Here is a 19,508-nt window from a genome sequence, read left to right on the forward strand (position 1 = left end):
CCTGCACATCTCGCGACTAACGTCAACAACAAAGCTAGCGCATGCTGCTTTTTCTTCCGTTTGGTTCTATGAAGCGCGTGCCTCGATCTTGTGAATCAAAACATGAGCTACATCTGCTCAAGCTAAAGCTGAATGCTATTATCCGAATTGTTTTTTAATAAAAGCCCGACAGCCATGTAGTGAACCCGGGCCACTGTTAATTAGAACCCTGCCTTTAAAAATATATGATGTTAAAGAAATACACATTCATTTTTTAATTCATAACATATCAAGTTGAGCACTTTTCAATTGACTCTGAAAATAAAAACCTATGTCCACCACAATTCTTAAACATTATAGTCCAAATAGGGCTGGACGATATGGCTGAAAAGTGTGAGATTTGAAAATTACAATATTACGAGAATCAAGTGGTATTTTTACAAGAGGTGACAGAATGGTATAAGAGCAGCAATTTGCCCCTTCAAGTAGTTCTACTTTGGTCAAGCTTTGAACAATATTAGACTCTGTACGCATGGCACATCATCAAATTATTTCAGTATCTGTTCTTTGTGGCCATTATTTATTGAAAGGAGCATTAGTTGCTTATTGTGTGTCCGGTGTGGACAAAAAGCCAGGAGAGAGACAGAGAGAGAGAGATATATATTTATTTATTATTAAATTTGATTTCACCATGTTTCGTTGTGTGTTGCAGGTGAAGGCTACAGACCTGTTGGACCAGTAAGCGACCCACCCACTCCCCCCACCCGCGGAGACGAGACGCTTCTCAACCCCCCAGCAGCGTTTCCTTTATCGACAAAGCATCTTGAAACTAAAACACGAACTACACATTTGCGACTGTTTGTGATTGAAGCAGACAAGACGCTTGTGTGTTTTATTCAAGCACTGTATTTACGATCACCAATAAAGAAAAGTAACAAACTACACTGCCTCTTTGTCATATTCGACTTCAATTTCAAACCAAGTAGAGTTTGCAAACTCTCTCCTGTTGGAGGACATCATGAAGTTAGTGGTAGTAAACACTGTGGGGTGGGTGTTTATTTGTTTGTGTCATCACACAGTCCACATGGAATGTTAGCGGTCTAAGTGACCACTTCACGAGGGATGCCAACCCTCTCCCCAATTACATTTCGTTTTTTCATGCAACTGCGGATAAGCGGCTCGGTTAGTGGCCGGATAGATGGATGTCTGTAAAACAGCTGTTGTTGACCATAATCCAATAAATAGACAAAAAAATCGTGTTTTCTCCGCCAAAATGGCCGAGTGGTATAAGAAGTTCCTTGGTGTTCGGGAGACCCGGGTTCGAGCCTCACTCTTTGCTCCATTTACAAATTAAATGGAAGACAAAGCAAGACTCGAACTCGGATCTCCTACATTCCAAGTTGCAAGACTAACCATTCGACCATGTCAGATCTTCCGAGAACATTCAGTAGGTTCAATATGTGTGCATTAATCTACACATTCGCTTGTCACTGCTTCATCATGTATGATATGTACTACACAGAGCATCAAGTACTTCGACTAAGTGGTGGTCCAGTGGTAGACTTCCACTGTTTATTATCAGACTACTCGGGTTCGAATCCCGGTGGGTATATATGACAATGCTTCCATTACTTCGCGACCGCATTTACAATATAACACAACTTATTTACACCCGTCTATCTCTGAGCTTTCTGTGTTAAAAGTTTTTAATTTTTTTTTCACTGGAAGTGACGTCATCACCGGAAACCTATTTAAGTCGAGGAAACCGGGACAATCATCCCTTCTCAGCATGCAGACAGCGTCCAGTCGTCTTCGTCCTCCTGCTGCTCAGCACACATCTCAACAAGCTCATCGGAAACTGCTGAAACAAGGTGAGTTCTCAATCTTTAATAGCCTCTTAAAACGCACTGCTTTTGCTCACCTCGAACTAAAGTAGCACTTTTAGCGTGCGCCTTGCTTTCATGGCAAGCTAAAGCGTTTGCTCAAGCGTTGGTAGTTAACACTTCCTACGACTTTAAATTGCACCAAAACGTGTTTTTGGAACGTACACACTGATAAATGGATGAACACAATTTAAATGATTATTCGTGGTTACGTTGATGTTTGCTCAACAGTAATGCAGCTCCTTTGTTTGACAATGACTAACGACGCGTTTGCTCAAACCTTTTCCAGCATCTGGACCACAGTGCCGTTTTGCCGAAGGTAAGTAGACAAAACTTCACCATTAAACTTAATAAATCAAGTATATTTTCATACATGCGCGTTAACTGTCTGATTTCTGTCCACAGGCTTGCATCTTGACCAAAACGACCAGGTTGACTGCAAAATGGCACAATTTCTGTGTTTTTATATAAAACATATCATTATTAAACAGACTAAATCAAGTATCTGTGTGTCTGTTGATTCTTATTTCTGTCTACAGGCTCATTTTAAATAGAATGGCCCAAATGACCCTTAAAATGGGTGACTTGCTGTCTTTTTGGGACTTGGCATCATGAGACTTTTGCATGTCAACCAAATGTCAGGCTGCTAAGCCACTAGCTTTTCAGGCTGAATATTTTGAAGTGGAATGCTTACATTCCCTTTTCTTTCAGGCCACCATGCTGTTGAAGAGGCATCCAGCTCTGCTCTCCTCACTGGTAAAACGCACACCTTTTCATACATGTACAAATGTTTGACTAATTTCAGCAATTGCTGAGCAAAGGGCCTCCTGTGATATCAATCAGCAAAGGTGTGTCAAATCCAGCCACAGGTGCTTCTGGGGAGCTCGTTTACCTGCCGCTTGAGTGGAAGCACCTGCGGCTACAGCCGAACTGTGGCAGGGGTTTGACTTTCTGGACCTGGATTTGATACCCGAGTCAGGTAGGAACATGTACTCAATGGCAACTTTAATGTTTGCTACATTATCACTCTAGGAAGAAGCAACAGCCAAGATTCTGGATGAGACGTAAGGAAGACTCTCCAGAAGCGTCCATTTCAAACTTCTTTGTTTTTCCTCCCCCTCTTTTTCTGCAGTCATGCCAGAGCTTCATTGAGAGCTGTGGAACAAGACGGAGTGAGCATTTTCTTTTTTTTTCTCAGCAGTTTTGCCAATGTTGTCAGGACTGACTGCTCCTCTTCAAGGTTGGGACCTGTTGCAAAAGACAAACTTGATGAATCAAAGTACTTGACTGTTTCTTTGTTTTCTAGGTGGCGCCATGATCAACTTGCTGACAGTTTAACGCGCTACAAAAAACTTGGCATGTTGAAAGAGCACTCGCCTGCTTTTTCTTTGAGTTGGCATGTACGGCAGGTTCCAGTAAAAGTGCCGTCAGGTTCTCTTCCACCTGCTGGGCAAAGAAATTCTCCATAAATGTGGAGGGTCCTCAAAGCTGCTTACATTGTCAATATTAAGACATCCAAATAAAAGTACTAAAAAATAGCAGCTTGTCTGGTCCATCGTTTGTGGTATTTGTAGTTTTTTCCATCCAGGAGAAGTCTCTGCACCAGTCCAGAGTTTCAGGAGTTCGACCAGCTGCTGCAGTGGAAGCCTACAGTGAATCCAAGTATTTGAAAGTGAAGTAAAAATGAGTCGCCATGTTATTAAAGGTGAAACACTAGATTGTTACGTTGCTCATGCCATAGCTTTTGCGTTAACCTTTGTCTTTAGGTCCCCACGCTGGTTAGTGCGCTCCTTGCGGGCCAACTGACTTCACCATACAGCTACGAGGAGACTGTCTTTACACGTCATCCAACTTGAATGGTGCATTAATGAAGCTTGCAGTGGTGTTCCAGATGACTGCATTTCAGGTTAGTAATAAATTTCTACTCACGTTTGTTGTCCTGCAGATGGCGCCACTGGAGTGCTGCAACATGACTCAAAGTGCGTCTGCCTGAGGAGTCCTCTGCTGGTAAGAAAAGGAACATTTCATTTCAGCTAGCATGCTCCAGTTGTCTCGACAAAGTTGAATGGTTTGTTCTTGTGTCCAGGGTGGCGCACGATGGAGTACCTGCTCACAGCTAGCGACACTTTTGCCTTTCTTGTTGCTTGCTCATCCATGAGGTTCTGAAGCCAAACTTGGAAGCAGCCTGAAAAGAAATGGGAGACATTTACACTTGGACGGTATGCTCTTTAAATTATTTTCACTGCACAATTCTCATGACAACTTTCTGACCCAATACTTTTTTGTTCTTCCCCTTTCTAGGCAGCAAGAAACAAGATCATAATCACGCACCTGTGAAGTCTTGATCGCTGGTAGGTTTCAAGCCCGCAACATCTTCTGCACAAGACGTTGACTTATCTTTTGACTCACGGATGTTGTTTTTTTTGTCTTAGGTGCACTTGCTTGTCCAAGATCTTCTTGCTGGCTGACCGCTTCGCAACAAGCAGACTGTCATCCAACTTGCAACTTTGTCTTCGTTCTTCTCGCTGGCTGACCACTTGAGCACTGGACATCGAACAGACTGTCATCCAACTTGTAACTTGTTTGTTTGCGATTGTCTACTCTGCAAAAGAAATAAAGCTTGATTACAAATGACACTTAAACTCTCAACTTCATCCTTACACACACATCACAAAAAACTTGCTTAAAGCAAAGTAACAAAACCATAAAATCTAAAAATGTTTTCAAACCCTTTTTTCTAAATTTTTTTTTCCCAATTTTTTTTTTTTTTTTTCTAAATTTTTTTTTTTCCCGTTTTTTTTTTGGGTGGAATGTACTGGAAAATGGGTGTGGCAAGGCTGGAATAAGGCTTTCTGATTGGCCGATGGGTCTGGAAGAGGGTGGAGCAAAACAGACAAAAGGCTGTGATTGGTCAAAAGGTGGGCGGGACTATGCAAATCAGCAGCGCAGCGATTGGCGGGCAGGAAGTGGGCGTGGTTATGCAAATTTCGGGCCGCTCTGATTGGTCGGCGTGTCAAAAGTGGGCGTGGCTATGCAAATCACTGCATTCTGATTGGCTATGCAAATTCGAGCTGCCCTGTGATTGGTGGATTCAAAATTTGGGCGGAGTTAGGGGCGGTGCTAGCAGCAGATAGCTTTTTTGAAGGCACTTTCGAATCTTCAGGTCAAAGTTGCACTTCAGCACTACATGAGACACAAGTCTATTACCATTCCCCTCAATCTCACATGACCCAAAGCTCGATGAATTTAAAGATTGCTCAAGTTTTGAGTCATGAAGAGACAAACGGGAGTAGTAATGTGACATCTGTGTCCACAGTAGGGGTGACTGACGTGCAACTCTCACCTCAAGACTCCAAGCAGCCTTTGGAATAGTTTTCCAATGCAGCAACCGACATGCATGAAAGGCTTCAAATGAAGGCAGATCTGCCAATAAAACACAAACACTCCAATTCAAGTTGAACAATTTATTGGACGGAGAAGCTAACATGACGATATGAAAGCATTTCACCAGTCAATGTTTGTGTGAGCTAACTCAAGTTGCACACACAGACATTGACGATGAAAGAAGCTTAAGTGTTGCCTGCTTGACGAGCTCATGCCTGATGTCACTTACTTGAAATGATGCTTTAGCCGATGGCACCAAAGGGGGACGTGAGCACACTGGGACAAAAACTAAGTGTACAGCACAAAACCATCATCACGCACTGCTGGACATATTTTTAAATGACACTGATGTGAACCAAGTTAGTCAAAAATAGTAGATATACTTTTTTTTTTTTTTTTTTTTAAATATGACATTCTTTAACTAACTTTGCCCACATCAGTGTCATTCAAAAACATGTCCAGAAGTGTCTGACGATGATGGTGTTGTGGTTCACAGTGTCATGTAGTGCCTGAAGCATAAGTTGAGGTTCAGTGCACTCACGTCCACCTTGTGGTGCAATGTGACATCACACATCAGCTCCTCAAGCACACGACACTGCTCAATACTCACACACTGCTCAATACTCACATGGTCCAAATGCAGCTTGGCCTTCCCTTCTCCATGTCCCACAAGTCGTCGGTTGCACCTTTTCGCACGAAGCCTCCTCCATCTGGTCAGGCAGAAAATAAAAGCAGTAATTAACTCTATTCTGGACATAAAAGTTGTTTTCTAATTTTTTTTAAGTCAATTTTAAGATTCAAGTCGTATTGCTAGAAAAATAAGGTGGTATAGTTTGACTTTTAACACATCCATTTGCAAATGTGCCCACACACGTCATGCATCTGTGTGAGCAAACAGCGGGTGGCTTTCTCTCCACACCTGCCATCCAATGAGCAATTCATGCTCCTTTCAATCAACTGCTCAAGCAGGGCCTCAAAGTCCTCCAACTGAAAATAGTCAGCTCATGTGCTAAGAAAGAGTAGTTAAATATTGTTCAAACCTACACAAAAAGTAAAACGACTCCAATGGGCAACAATCTGTTCCCCTTGAAAGCATTCCTTTACCTCTAATTTTTAAAATGCCACTTTACAACACCTGATAAGTATTACTTTACATTTCCAAAATACACAACTCTTAGCAAAAGTATACCACACTTTAAGTTGACCGATGTAAGATAACAGTTTTGCTTGTTATTTTTCCCTGGCCCAAATAATACTTTGAATTAGAATGTCAAATTATTAATTGGGGAAATCGCACATTAAATTGTCCATTAATGCAATATTGGACTCTAATTAGGGCTGTCAAAATTAAAGCGTTCATTCTGGAGATTAATCTAAATTTCATAAAGCGAAAAAACAAAACAGAACTCAGTTTTATTTAATTCCTGTGGGAGGTGACCTCTGCTCACCTTGCAGCCAAACTTTAGAGGAGAGTCACTGGCGCAAAGACCGACAAAGATTGACTTTTACGTAGTTTTACTTTAAAAAGTTACTCATTGGAGAAATCCAAAATATGTCTTTGGCATATCGTTCAACTGTATTTCTATACAATACAATACAACTTTATTTATATCGCGTATTTCATCACAACTGCAGCTGCACTTTACATTACAATAACAAAAACTATAACAAGTGCACGCAATAAATTAAAACACAAATTACTATAGACAGTAGACAGTGCTGGAAAACAGCAGAAATGTGTCAGTCTCACGTCGGATCAAAAGTCAAAGACTAGAAATGTGTCTTCAAACGGCTTTTACAAATGGACAGAGAGGTGGCTTGCCTGACATTTAATGGAAGGTCATTCCAGCAACAGAAAAGGCTCCACCCCCACATACTCAAAGAATCATATTCAAGTGCCAAAGAAAGCAATTTGAACAGGCTCTGAATCAAAATATAATTTACATTTTTTTATTCCAAGATTTTGCGAAAGTAAGTATCTGTTACAAGCTTCGTATAAAATTATAGTTGAAAAAATGTGATTACGATTTATGTTAAATTTTGCATTCATTAAAATAAATGAATCGCTTGACAGCACTAACTATTTTTTTCAGGATCAATTTAGATTATAACATTCTTAACAATTTGAAGGTGTTTAAAAAAGCAACACTAATGATTTTTATTCACTGCAATCGCCAGCAGAACAAAAGCAACATAAAATTTTGGTCAGCAACATATTCAAGACGCCTCTCAGTGAAGCTGCACCTGTACACCGCATACTCAAAGGTTTGGCTAAATTGTTGATGTTGGGGTGGAGGCTCTTTCTGTCTGGCAACGTCACGTCCCAGCACACTACATTTATTGACAACATACAATTTGACAGCTCTGTCTTTAAAAGCTGCCTCAGCAATCAATCTTTATGGGTGCTCACCAGAGTGGTGGCTTCATTTGCAGCGTGAACCCAGGGGGGACTACTATTTTCATTTTTGAAAAAGTATTTTTATTTTATTTCAATTTTTGATTTTTCATTAATTTTATTAAACCATAACTTGCTACTTGCTTTTTCTTCACAGCCATGATTTAAACTAAAAGTATATTTATAAAATAACAACATTGGGTGTCATTAGACTGTGCCGGTGTCCCTAATGTTTTGACCCCCTGGAGCACCAGAGGCATACTGCTACATAGAAGAAAATGCAACATGCAATACCTTTGAAGAATATGTTGATGGTGAGATGTGTAGGTAGACGACCAGCAGCAGGTGAACTCGGGGAGAGATTTGCCTGAAAATTAGACACACAAATGCATCCGCGAATTTCACATTTTTCAGATCCACAAATAAATTGGTGATTTTCATGTGTTTTTTAATGTTGTGTGTGCATTTCTCATTACTCTGCGTGTGAATTGCGTTTGTGGCTCAGCAGACAACCGTATTTCTTGTTGACGTAGAAATACAGTATTTGGGGGAAATGATGAGGCGAGGCTTTTTCGATCTCATTTAACGGAGACGTCACTTAAGTTGACTTGACGTGTTAACCGCGAGTAATAAAAAAATAGCCGATCGAGCCGTGGCTAAATTACGACTATCACCATAAATGTCCACTTTGTGCTTCATGCTTCAAGTGGGATTAAATTAAAATCAATAAAAACAACTGTAGAGTCGCTGTCAGCACTGATCCCTCTGCCGGTGTGCAGCGCATTTTGGGCTCCTGGCGTCAATGTCGAATTTGTGCGACTTGGAGGTTCAGACTGCAGTCGCATTGCAAAAAAAAAAAACAAAAAAAATCAAAAAGGTATCCAACACAGCTCCACATATGAAAGTGGCCAAAAACTTTGACTATACTATATAAAACACGATGCACGTTTTTGAGACAAATAACATGCACTTCAATCATACATTTATAATTTATTTTCCCAAACCACGCAGAGCCGCAACATAAAGAGGAAAGAGCCGCATGCGGCTCCGGAGCGGGTCGGCACCCCGGAGTTAGCCTATCAATTGGTGTTCAGTATGCTTTCAGTAACAGCATTATTGTATTGTCTTGAACTTATAAAACATAAGGCTCTTGTGAAAAATAATACTAAATACAACAAAATATAACAATAAATTGAATGGTTAAAAACAGCCATTTGAGTAATTTATAGTAAAGTTCACAAACAGTAAAATGTTCAGTCATCTGAGCGCTAATGAGACACTTGAGTTTAAACGCGACGGGTTATTGATCAGAGAAATTGTTGTTGGTCGAACATTATTTGAACTCTGTCAGTAATTAAATATTTATTTTTATTATTATTAGTATTATTACATTTAAACTCAACGGGTCCTTTTTTTTGTAAAATCCAAATCCTCAAGGTTCTAATTGTTTTTGACAAACGATCATGTGGTTTTGCGTGGGAACATACAATCATTTCCTATTAGTTTGAGCAAAAACATAAATGGATTAAACTGTACTGTTATTAAATCAATCAAGATACAATTGTGAACATGTTGACATAGTAAACATATTTCCGTGTGATGTGACGCGGCAGCGCTGTATGGCAGGATCTGATATTTTGGTCACGTCTGTCTAAGGGAAGCCCTGCAGGAGTTTGAGAATGCCCAACCACGGGGCATAAAGTTGCGTGTCTGCCCTCGTCTGGGCCCAAAAACACAGCACGGACCGTCAAGTCCATCCGCGCTCAGCGCGACAATCAGAGGGCATACCACCCACTCGCACCAAACGGGGAAAATGACAAGCCTCGAGGCGGAGGGATTACTTCCACCACCGGTGTGTACGAGCCGGCCGGCCGCAGACGCGTCAGGTTGACGGGTACCTACCTCTCTGTGACAGGGCGGCCTGGAGCTTTTGGACGTCTGGTGCGGGCCACTCGGTTGACACATTGACCCGATTCATCGCTGCAAGTAAGGAAAAAAACAACCTCTTAGGTTTTGTTTTGCTGCTGGTCTCATCTGCTACTGGCGGGGCAACGCACTACTTTACAGGACAGTCACATTAAAATAAATAAATACATATTATTTAGGGAAGTCAATCTAATGAGATAAAAATACTACAGTTGAAGAATGGAACAAAGAGCGATCGTATTTCAGAGAATATTTTCCTGTGACAAAGTGATCCGGTCAAAGTCAACCATAGTCTTAGTTTGGTAGGCTGCCTCTGTTTATTGCAACCAGCAACAGTCGTCTTCGTCTTTCACTTTTTTTTTCCGGGGCGTGAAATCCCTGATTTGTGATCATTTTCGGGAGTCTGTAGACTTCCTTTCCGCCTTATCCCCCTTCAATTTGTAGAACCAACACCAACAAACATAGTAAGCATGCTAAACATCCTTCTTGCTTCGCTGAACAATAACATGTGACGCAAAAAACCGAAATGTTGGTTTTTTTTTTCAATTTTTTCAAATCACAGATGCAAATGCATTTCCTAAATTATTTTTTGGTGCCGATTCCGAATCTGCCGTCGTTTATTAATAACACCAGTATCAAATTTATTAAAAAGTTAAGTTATTGGTCCATATTTTGGCATCGACAATCAAGCAGATCACATACCTCACTCTCTTTTGTGGCTGACTTGCTGGAGCTTTGGTTGAAAGTTTTTCCATAACTTCCACGAAGTATTCTGTTACCGTAAAAGGTAGGAAAAAGTATGAGCTGTTGCAATTACGATGTTCTGAGGAATATCGGTTTAGCTAATGATGGATGTTCTTTCTTCTTTTTTTCTTTACGGTAGACTGGTCACAACAAATGAATTACTGCCCCCCAAAGGTCAAGTGTCCAACACAAACCCAAAACTAGCACCCATTCATATTTTGGGGACAACCAAGTGTTGATTTTTAAAAAACAGCAAAACCACAATCCCCTTCCCCTCTCCACAGGTGATTTGGAAAGATGTTTTGCGTTGACAGTTTATTCAATGAAACACGCACTTTTTTTTTTTTATTATAAAGTTGTTTTAATACGTTGTATTCAATAAAGTAAAACAACCGCCAGGGGAGACAAACTTTCTTCCGACTTTGAATAGAACCTCGTCGCTTTCCGTGTAAACATCCGGTTCAGCACAAATCATTTCCGATAAATGTCTGCCAGCGTTTCGAGTGAGTATTTGAAACATTTTTAAACTCTAAATGTTGTATATATGTATCTCCACATGGTGGAAGCATGTTTCTGTACTTAGGCCGTCTAGTTTGTTTATTGTTACTCTCTACGTCACTGGAAGCTGGCTATGTTAAAATCTAATGTCAACAAAGGGTGGATAGTCAACAAGCACGCCCACAAATTGAGCCCAGGTGTCAATCGCAAGTAAATCATGGAACGCGTGGACTTGAATGTTGTTTGGTGTGTCACAGAAGCTGATGTCCTACAATGGAAGAGTGATGGCTTCACATGCTGCTGGCCTTCCACCTGCACATCTCGCGACTAACGTCAACAACAAAGGTAGCGCATGCTGCTTTTTCTTCCGTTTGGTTCTATGTAGCGCGTGCCTCGATCTTGTGAATCAAAACATGAGCTACATCTGCTCAAGCTAAAGCCGAATTGTTTTTTAATCAAAACCCGAGAGCCATGTAGTGGACCCGGGCCACTGTTGATTAGAACCCTGCCTTTAAAAATATATGGTGTTAAAGAAATACACGTTCAATTTTTAATTCATAACATATCAAGTTGAGCACTTTTCATTTGATTTTGAAAATAAAAACCTAAGTCCACCACAATTCTTAAACATTATAGTCCAAATAGGGCTGGACGATATGGCGGAAAAGTGTGAGATTTGAAAATTGCAATATTACGAGAATCAAGTGGTATTTTTACAAGAGGTGACAGAACGGTATCAGAGCAGCAATTTGCCCCCTCAGGTAGTTCTACTTTGGTCAAGCTTTGAACAATATTAGACTCTGTACGCATGGCACATCATCAAATTATTTCAGTATCTGTACTTTGTGGCCATTATTGATTGAAAGGAGCATTAGTTGCTTATTGTATGTCCGGTGTGGACAAAAAGCCAGGAGGTGATTGCCCAAACGCATGCTTTACATGCGTGGCCATTTTTTGAAATTCACGTAAAAATATACCGCTTTATTCTGGTAAAATGACAAATATGTGAAAAATGTTCAATTTAATGCTCTCAATGTGGGAATGGTTGAAGTATATCGTCGCTGTCATGTGAAAAACACTTATGTCCATTTCTTTCAATTTTATTTTTATGCGAATGGTGTTTCCGCGTTACAGACATCGCATTAATGTGATGTTTTATTTTTTTCTAAAATTGGACATGTGTTTTTCACAGGACAGCAACAATATTCAACTTTTTGCAGTCAAGAAGTGTGTTACTCATTGCTTTTGTTTTGTTTCTGCCTGACCAGATGGAAGAGGCTTCACGTCCAAAGGTGCAGCTGACGGACTTGCGGGCCATGCGGACGGGACGGCAACCTGCATTTGGACACATGTGAGTAGTCAGTCAGCAGTGCTGTGTGCATGAGGAGCTCATGTGTGATGTCACATTCTACCACAAGGTGGACGTGAGTGCGCCGACCTTTTTCTCACTGAACTTAAACTTCTGTGTCATGTACTCCACGAACGGCATCAGACACTTCTGGACATGTTTTTCAATGACATTGATGTGGGCCGAGTTAGTTTTTGACTTACTTGGTTCACATCAGTGTCATTGGAAAACATGTCCGGAAGTGTGTGATGATGATGTGCAGTACATGGCACTTGGCATGGCACGTGCACTTGGCATGGCACGTGCCAGTGCGAGATGTCGGATGTGCTCACGCCCCCCTTGGTGCCACATCTACTATGGGTGCATCATTAGAAGGAAGTGACATCACACAGCAGCTGATCAAGCATACAACAACTTAGGCTGCTTCCATCCACGGCCTGTCGTCAACGTTTGTGTGTGCAACTTGCGTTAGCCCGCACAAACGTTGCTTGGTCAAATGCTTTGTCATGTCATCTTTTCTGTACAATAAATTGTTCAACTTGAACGGGAGTCTTTGCGTTTTATTGGTAAATCTGCCCTCAATGCATGCAAGTAGCAAGCTCTTCAACGGCTGCTTGAAGTCTTGAGGTGAGAGTTGCAGTCACTACTACTGTGGACACAAGTGTACCATTACTACTCCTGTTTGTCTCCACATGACTCAAAACTCGAGATCTTTCAATTCATCGAGCTTTGGGTCATGTGAGATTGAGGGGAATGGTAAAAGACTTGTGTCTCATGTAGTGCCTGAAGTGCAACTTTGACCTGAAGATTCGATAGTGCCTTCAAAAAAGCTATCTGCTGCTAGGACCGCCCCTAACTCCGCCCAAATTTTGAATCCACCAATCACAGGGCAGCTCGAATTTGCATAGCCAATCAGAATGCAGTAATTTGCATAGCCACGCCCACTTTTGACATGCCGGCCTATCAGAGTGCCCCAAATTTGCATAACCACGCCCCCAAATCCAATCCCACCAATCACAGTGAAGCTCTAATTTGCATAGCCATGCCCGCAACCAATCAGAATGCAGAAATTTGTGTATCTGGCGGTTTGGCAAAACTGACCAATCACAGCACTTTATTTAAAATCTCCACCAATCACAGCGCATCTAATTTGCATGGCCACACCCACACTTCAACCAATCACAGCATTTTATCCTCCTTGCTCCACCCAGTATTTTTTTTTTTTTCAAAAAAAAAAATTTTGAAAAAAATTCTGGGATAAAAAAAAAAAACAAAAAAAAAAATTTGAAAAAAATTGAAAAAAAATGTTAGGGTTTTTTTTTGTTTTGTTAATTTTTTAGCGTAAGATTTTTTTTCTATGTTATGATTTTTGTGATGTGTTTGTGAATGAAGTTGAGAGTTAAAGTGTTTGTAATCAAGCTTTATTACTTTTGCAGAGTATACAATCACAAACAAGTTACAAGTTGGATGACAGTCTGCTCGTTGCAAGGCGGTGAGTGGTCGGGCAGCAGGTGGAGTGGTCGGGCAGCAGGTGGAGTGGTCGGGCAGCAGGTGGAGTGGTCGGGCAGCAGGTGGAGTGGTCGGGCAGCAGGTGGAGTGGTCGGGCAGCAGGTGGAGTGGTCGGGCAGCAGGTGGAGTGGTCGGGCAGCAGGTGGAGTGGTCGGGCAGCAGGTGGAGTGGTCGGGCAGTGAGAAGAACGACGTAGACAAGCGTGTGGGCCTAAGACAAAAAGGGATCCGTGAGTCAAAAGGTTAAGTCAATCTTTGGTGCAGAATAAGATGTTTTAGGCTTCAAACCTACCAGAGGCAACAGACTAGTTGTTTCTGGGACTTGAGTAGTCACAGCTGCATGATGGAAGCTGATCATGTTCCTTGCTGCCTAGAAAGGAGGGAGGAAAAAAAAAAAAAAAAAAAGTTTGGGGATTGTGCAGTCAAAGAATTTCAAGAGCGTACCGTCCAAGTGTAAATGTCTCCCACTTCTTCTCAGGCTGCCTCAAAGTTTGGCTTTAACACCTTGTGGATGAGGAGCAACAAGAAAACAGTTGCTGGCATGTGTTGCACTCTTCTTGGGCTGTGAGCCGGTACGACATCTTGCGCCACACTTGACACTAAAAGAGTCATTATTCAACTTCGGAACATGCCATCTGAAATGTGCCTTCTCTTACCAACAAAAGGGCTCCTCCTCAGGCAGCTGCACTTTGACACAGTTCACCCCAGTGGCTCCATCTGCATGACAAGCAACATGTGAGTAGACGCCAATTACTAACCAGAAATGCAGCCAAGTTTTACTGTACGCTTGTGCAGGAGCTCCTCATTGATGCGGTCATCTGGTACACCGTGGCAAGTTGGACGTCATGTCCGACGGTCCCTGCGTGGTCAAGTCAGCCAGCTCCTGAAACTCTGGACTGGCGTGGAGGCTTCTCCAGCGTGGACAAACAAACAAGGGACCAGGCAAGCTGCAATTTAGTACGTTTTTATTTCAACATTGAAAATGTCGGCAGCTTTGAGGACCTTCCGCATGTTAATGCAGAATTTGTCTCTTTGCCCAGCGGGTGGAGGGTCTCGGCACAGTCCCTGACAGGAAGCTGCACTGCATGCAAATTCAAAAGAACAGGTGAGGACTAAACTTCTACAGTTTATTTTTGTAGCTTTCATCACCTGACAGCATGTTGGACAGGAAGTTGATCATGACGCCATGTTTCCTGAAGGCCTGCACCAGTGCCACCTAGAACGACAAACAGTCAAGCACTTTGATTCAGAGTTTGTCTTTGTAACAGGTCCCAACCTTGACGAAGAGGAGCCAGCACTGCTTCCCAAGTCATCCATGCTGCACAATCAGGTTCTTCAGCGTCACCTGGTGGACATGAGCAGGACAAAAAGGTAAAGTACCTTGTTGAGTGTTCTGAAACATGTCAAGCATAAAAAAAAAGCTCACCTCACACATTCTTGTTCCACAGCTCTGTTAACTTCTGTCATGACAAAAAAAAAAAAAAAAAAAAAAAAAAAAGGGGAATGGACACATCAGGACTCCTTCAGAATCTTGGCTGGTGCTTCTTCCTGGGGTGACGCAAAAGGTTCAGCTTGTTATCCTGCAGCACACATTAAAATGAGCACAGACTTAAGGTGGGTCAAATCCGTAAGCAAGCATTCTTCTTTCCAATATTCAGTCTTACAAGCTAGTGGCTTAGCAACCTGACATTTGGTAGACTGGCAAAAGTCTCATGAAGCCATGTTCCAAAAAGACACCGGAAGTCAGCCATTTTAGGCTCATTTGGGCCTTTCAATATGCAAGCCTGCAGTAAGAATAAGCACGCAGTCAAATCCTTTTTTAAAAGTCTGTTTAATGCCATCTTGTGTTTCTAAAAACAGGAATTCTGCCATTTTGCAGTCAATCTGGCTGCTCTGTTCAAGATGGAATCCTGCGGACAGAAATGAGACAATTAGACACTTGATTAAAACACTTAACCTCTGAAGTCACAGGAGTCGGCCACTTGAAGCTCACTTTGGAGATTTGCACCTGTGGACAGAAATTCACAATTAAACTGAATGAATCAAGTTGATGCGTGCGTGTGTGTGTGTGTGTGAATTGTCCCAAGTTTTGTCTACTTACCTTCGTCAAAACGGCGCTGTTGTCCAGATGCTGAAAAAGGTTGGAGCAAACGCTTCGATAGTTGGTACACAAATTGCCATGATGAAATGCTAAAATTATTGCGTTCATCCATGTATCAGAATGTACGTACCCCAAAAAATGCGTTTTCGTGCAATTTCAGGTCGTATAAGTTAATTGCAAACGTTTTAGCTTAGCATTTTAGCAAGGCGTGAGCACACCAAAAGTGCTACTTTTCGTCCAAAGTGAGCAAAAGCTGCGAGTTTTACGAGGCTATTAAAAGAGTGAACACTCACCTTGTCAAAGTTGTCGATCCATCTTGTGGAAATGCGTGCGCAGCAGCAGCTGGACTAGGACGACCGGAGCTGTCAGAGGTGAGAAAGAGAATGATTGCTCCTTTGGCTCCACTTATATAGGTTTCCGGTGATTACGTCACTTCCAGGAAAAAAAAAAAGTTAACAAAATGTACAATTTATTTAACACAGAGGCTAATAGTAAAGAAACTAGCTACAAAGTGGAGGCTCTGGCGGATAGCAGAACTAGTTTCTCCTGGGATCGTACCAGGCTCGTCCGAGTCACGGGGAATGGAATAATCCGCTCGACTACAGTGTCATGTGCGACCGCCCCTTTTAAAGTCACATTTATCCAACATGGTAACGAACTACGGTACAGTGCGTAGGTCATCGTATAAATACAACCATACGACCATTCATTAGCAATGTCCGACAGTCGAGTGGTTAAAGACTTTACGTTTGCTTCAGGAAGCACGGGTTCAAATCCAGCTCTGCGCAAAGTTTAATTTGGGAACGGAGCGGTGGGCTGGTATCGAACCAGGATCGCCTGAACCGCACGCAACATTTTAGACCATTCGGCTATCGAATCTGCGCCATCGTGAAATTAGAAAGTGTAGTGTAGCAGTGCGATGTCAAATGTGTATCATGCATGCATAATACGTTACATGGACTTCGTGACTACGCATTCTCTTTTTTTTTTAAAACCAGCTTCGACGGTAGCACCGCCGTGTCTCCACAAATACAAAATGTAAAACGACGGTCACACAACAAGGCGGCGTTGCTACTCAAAGCTCACTAAAAACATTTTTAATTGTATCTTGTGTTTCGCTCCAAACTTTCTCAAGTTAAAAACATGTCTTCAGGACTTGATTTAACCAGATTTTTCGGCTTTTATTGTCAAGCCACATATGTTTCAAACATACAGAGCGTCCATTGCGAGTCACTTTACAACTGAAGGAAAGAGGCAGTGTTGTTTGTTACTTGTGCTTTATTAGAAGAAACAAATATAAATTAAAGACATTGCCCTTTTTTTTCTTCCACAAAGTCCAAGTTAACCCAAGAAACACACGTGGGGACACCCAGCTTTCCTTGGGGGTGGCCAGCCTGGTCATCTGCTGGTCTTCGTGACTTGGTACAGGCTGGAAGAAGACCCAGAGCGTCGTGTGTTCGCTGCTGGGCTGGGGGCAAGTTTGGGACACTTTATTGGGTACACGTGCACAATCCAATACAAGAACTTTGGCAAAAATATGACACAGGCAGTGGTTTTATTTGACCATCTGTCCATTATGGTTTGCAGTAGGACTGTGTGATATGGTCAAGATTTTATATCACGATAATTTTATGAATCATGTTACAGTTTGCCTTAAAATTGCATGAAACTAACGGTAATTTTCTGTGATCTTTTATTTAATTAAAAAGATACACATTTATTTATAAAGTACTAATTTTATATAGACCACCACAATTCAATTCGGTGGTCCCATTGAAAATATCTGGTACAACCACCTTAAGCAATGCAATAAAGTGCAAAGAATTCAAATAAATACAACACGGTGCTTCAAGTAACATTTAAGCATGCATAATAATTATCCAGTAAATTTATTTCCTGACACTTTAACATCCTCTTCTCATGGTGGGAAAGGCATTACAGGACTCCCTCAGTAGCAGCAAGGCAAATCTCACTATTTAAGAGGATTATATCGTACGATAGACATTTTACATCTGTATGTATTTATATGTACAGTATTTATCTATATTGTTATATCGCACAGCTGTAGTTTGCAGTGTATCTCAGTCACTTTGAACTTTCAATAATTCGTGTAGGACACATTAATTGATGACAGATCAATATATATTGATATAAAAGAAAACGCCGTTCCTCCACCACAATAATAAATTGTGCGTGTCGCGTCAAGGAATTACATTTCTGTTCAAGTAAGTGACCACAAGAGGAAGCTAAAGCTGCATAATCGCAGATGACCTTTTGTCTTTAAAATATGTCTGATTTGAATTAATGATTTAAATTTAATATTGCTTCTACATTGCAATGATGTCTGGTTTGAAAGAGTAGCACATAGTATTGATGAATATTATACATAAAAAATGTTTTAATTCGAAACTAGGTGCTTAACGAATCGCCAACCGTGTTTTTGTTTTCCCTTTCCCCTGCTAGTCGTAAAACAGATAGTATTCCCCCTAACCCTAACCCCCACACACAATTTCCAAGTGGTCTGGAACGAAGGACTGAAATCCCAATGACGTACGACGCGGAAGTAGGAAGTGCAACGCCCTACACGTCCATTTGACAGCTTTCAAAAGTCGTCTTTTCTAACTTTGAACTCCACTGACAGTCGTCTCCTATGAAACGGAACGCCACCACGTTGCCTGATAAGAACTTGTAAAGTGATCGAGAGCGTCGAGTGTAAAGAAGAGACGCGAACGTACCCAGTCTGAGCAAGGGGAATTTATGCGAGTCAGTCGTGCAGGAGAACTGCAGCATCGGCGGCGGTGAGGAAGCAGGGGACGTGTGCCGGGAAGCGATCATGTACTTCTGATGTGTTGACTGGAAGCATTCGTGCGGTTCGCTGAACATTCATGTTGTTCAAATTGTTATGATGCTACATAGATACGCCCCGCTGAAATATGATTGGCTGCTGCATACAGGTAGCGCACGCCCGACTTCATCCGGGCATTTGCGTCCATGAATTACAATTTTTTAAAATGTATTTTATTTTATTTTTTTTATACACATTCTAGAACAGGAAAACATCGCATTCTTCAGAAAACATTTGTCTTGATGCAGTAGAAACGGAAAAAGAACATTTGCAAGGCTTTTTCAAAAATGTATTTTACAAAAATCGCTTTAAATGTATAAAAACACAAAAATAAAAGTAAAACAAGATTTGGAGGTACCAATCATTGAGACTCTTCAAATTCAAACAATTGAATGGGCCCGGGGCGTTCAGAATCACTGGTGGCGCTGGCGGTCAATTATATTAGAAGAGGGACTGTTTAAAAGTTCACCGCGATGGTCCTTTGTAATGTCAGCATTGTCCGTCCGCTGATTGGTTGGTCTGAACAAACCACTTCCGTTGGGATACGGAGTGCGAATCACACGCATGTCACAGCATCCGGGTTCGAATGGCCGCTCCAGAAAATATGATTTGTTGAAGCCATTCTCTTGTTTACTTCGGCTTATTGAGAATGCCAAACATGAAAAGAACAAATAAAAAGCAAAGGTGTGTCCCTGTAAGGAGTTTATTTTTGGAGCAATTATGAAACGAATTGGAATCTTGTAAATCACTTGCTTCAAAAATGAACAAGTTAAAAAAAATGACTAACAATCAGGTATCAATAGGATAAACAAGAATTGTAACTCTTTGCTGTGTTAGCATTAATGTGATAAAATTATATATAGGTATGTGTACAGACAGAGAGACTAAAATGATGCG

At 41.4% G+C, this 19,508-nt stretch overlaps 2 protein-coding genes and 3 long non-coding RNA genes across 22 annotated transcripts; 2 read left to right on the forward strand and 3 right to left on the reverse strand.

Annotated features, from left to right (window-relative positions):
• The first annotated feature begins 1,750 nt into the window (after positions 1–1,750).
• Positions 1,751–3,400, forward strand: LOC147129228 (uncharacterized). 6 transcript variants are annotated; one of them, XR_015082572.1, is made up of 7 exons: positions 1,751–1,850; positions 2,152–2,181; positions 2,268–2,293; positions 2,574–2,618; positions 2,706–2,841; positions 2,995–3,102; positions 3,169–3,400. It is a non-coding gene; the product is annotated as an uncharacterized LOC147129228 (long non-coding RNA). The 6 variants fall into 6 exon arrangements; XR_015082573.1 differs by having other exon boundaries at positions 2,995–3,034; XR_015082568.1 differs by having other exon boundaries at positions 2,711–2,841.
• Positions 2,318–10,415, reverse strand: LOC147129229 (uncharacterized). 8 transcript variants are annotated; one of them, XR_015082567.1, is made up of 9 exons: positions 10,270–10,415; positions 9,544–9,621; positions 7,936–8,008; positions 5,875–5,956; positions 3,969–4,464; positions 3,792–3,863; positions 3,617–3,692; positions 3,240–3,509; positions 2,318–3,110 (listed from the first exon to the last, which is right to left on the reverse strand). XR_015082567.1 is itself a non-coding variant. In XM_086016624.1 (5 exons), the coding sequence occupies exons 1-5, from the start codon at positions 10,320–10,322 to the stop codon at positions 5,693–5,695; spliced, it is 387 nt and encodes a 128-aa protein (XP_085872750.1). In that variant the 5' UTR covers positions 10,323–10,409; the 3' UTR covers positions 5,677–5,692. The 8 variants fall into 8 exon arrangements, 1 of the variants encoding a protein (XP_085872750.1); XR_015082564.1 differs by having other exon boundaries at positions 3,617–3,681; positions 3,792–3,866; XR_015082563.1 differs by having other exon boundaries at positions 3,792–3,866.
• On the forward strand, positions 9,478–15,711 carry LOC147129230 (uncharacterized). 4 transcript variants are annotated; one of them, XM_086016621.1, is made up of 11 exons: positions 9,478–9,627; positions 11,067–11,154; positions 12,078–12,160; positions 13,594–13,907; positions 14,144–14,237; positions 14,331–14,400; positions 14,461–14,622; positions 14,706–14,770; positions 14,934–15,036; positions 15,114–15,279; positions 15,526–15,711. In XM_086016621.1, the coding sequence occupies exons 2-5, from the start codon at positions 11,104–11,106 to the stop codon at positions 14,164–14,166; spliced, it is 471 nt and encodes a 156-aa protein (XP_085872747.1). In that variant the 5' UTR covers positions 9,478–9,627; positions 11,067–11,103; the 3' UTR covers positions 14,167–14,237; positions 14,331–14,400; positions 14,461–14,622; positions 14,706–14,770; positions 14,934–15,036; positions 15,114–15,279; positions 15,526–15,711. The 4 variants fall into 4 exon arrangements, with proteins under 4 accessions (XP_085872747.1, XP_085872745.1, XP_085872746.1 ...); XM_086016619.1 differs by lacking the exon at positions 9,478–9,627 and adding an exon at positions 10,747–10,814; XM_086016620.1 differs by lacking the exon at positions 9,478–9,627 and adding an exon at positions 10,747–10,814 and having other exon boundaries at positions 14,461–14,607.
• LOC147129231 (uncharacterized) lies at positions 13,563–16,312 on the reverse strand. 3 transcript variants are annotated; one of them, XR_015082575.1, is made up of 12 exons: positions 16,060–16,308; positions 15,767–15,796; positions 15,659–15,673; positions 15,330–15,575; positions 15,092–15,245; positions 14,942–15,010; positions 14,815–14,881; positions 14,451–14,746; positions 14,322–14,382; positions 14,110–14,264; positions 13,958–14,035; positions 13,563–13,876 (listed from the first exon to the last, which is right to left on the reverse strand). It is a non-coding gene; the product is annotated as an uncharacterized LOC147129231 (long non-coding RNA). The 3 variants fall into 3 exon arrangements; XR_015082576.1 differs by having other exon boundaries at positions 13,958–14,264; positions 14,451–14,741; positions 16,060–16,312; XR_015082574.1 differs by having other exon boundaries at positions 13,958–14,264; positions 16,060–16,310.
• A 714-nt stretch (positions 16,313–17,026) lies between these two features.
• LOC147129232 (uncharacterized) lies at positions 17,027–18,835 on the reverse strand. The gene is made up of 2 exons (XR_015082577.1): positions 18,502–18,835; positions 17,027–17,234 (listed from the first exon to the last, which is right to left on the reverse strand). It is a non-coding gene; the product is annotated as an uncharacterized LOC147129232 (long non-coding RNA).
• Between the last annotated feature and the right edge of the window lie 673 nt (positions 18,836–19,508).

This window comes from Filicampus tigris, chromosome 19 (assembly GCF_054856515.1).
Source record: "Filicampus tigris isolate MCC_2025a chromosome 19, RoL_Ftig_1.0, whole genome shotgun sequence".
Classification (NCBI taxonomy): Eukaryota; Metazoa; Chordata; class Actinopteri; order Syngnathiformes; family Syngnathidae; genus Filicampus; species Filicampus tigris.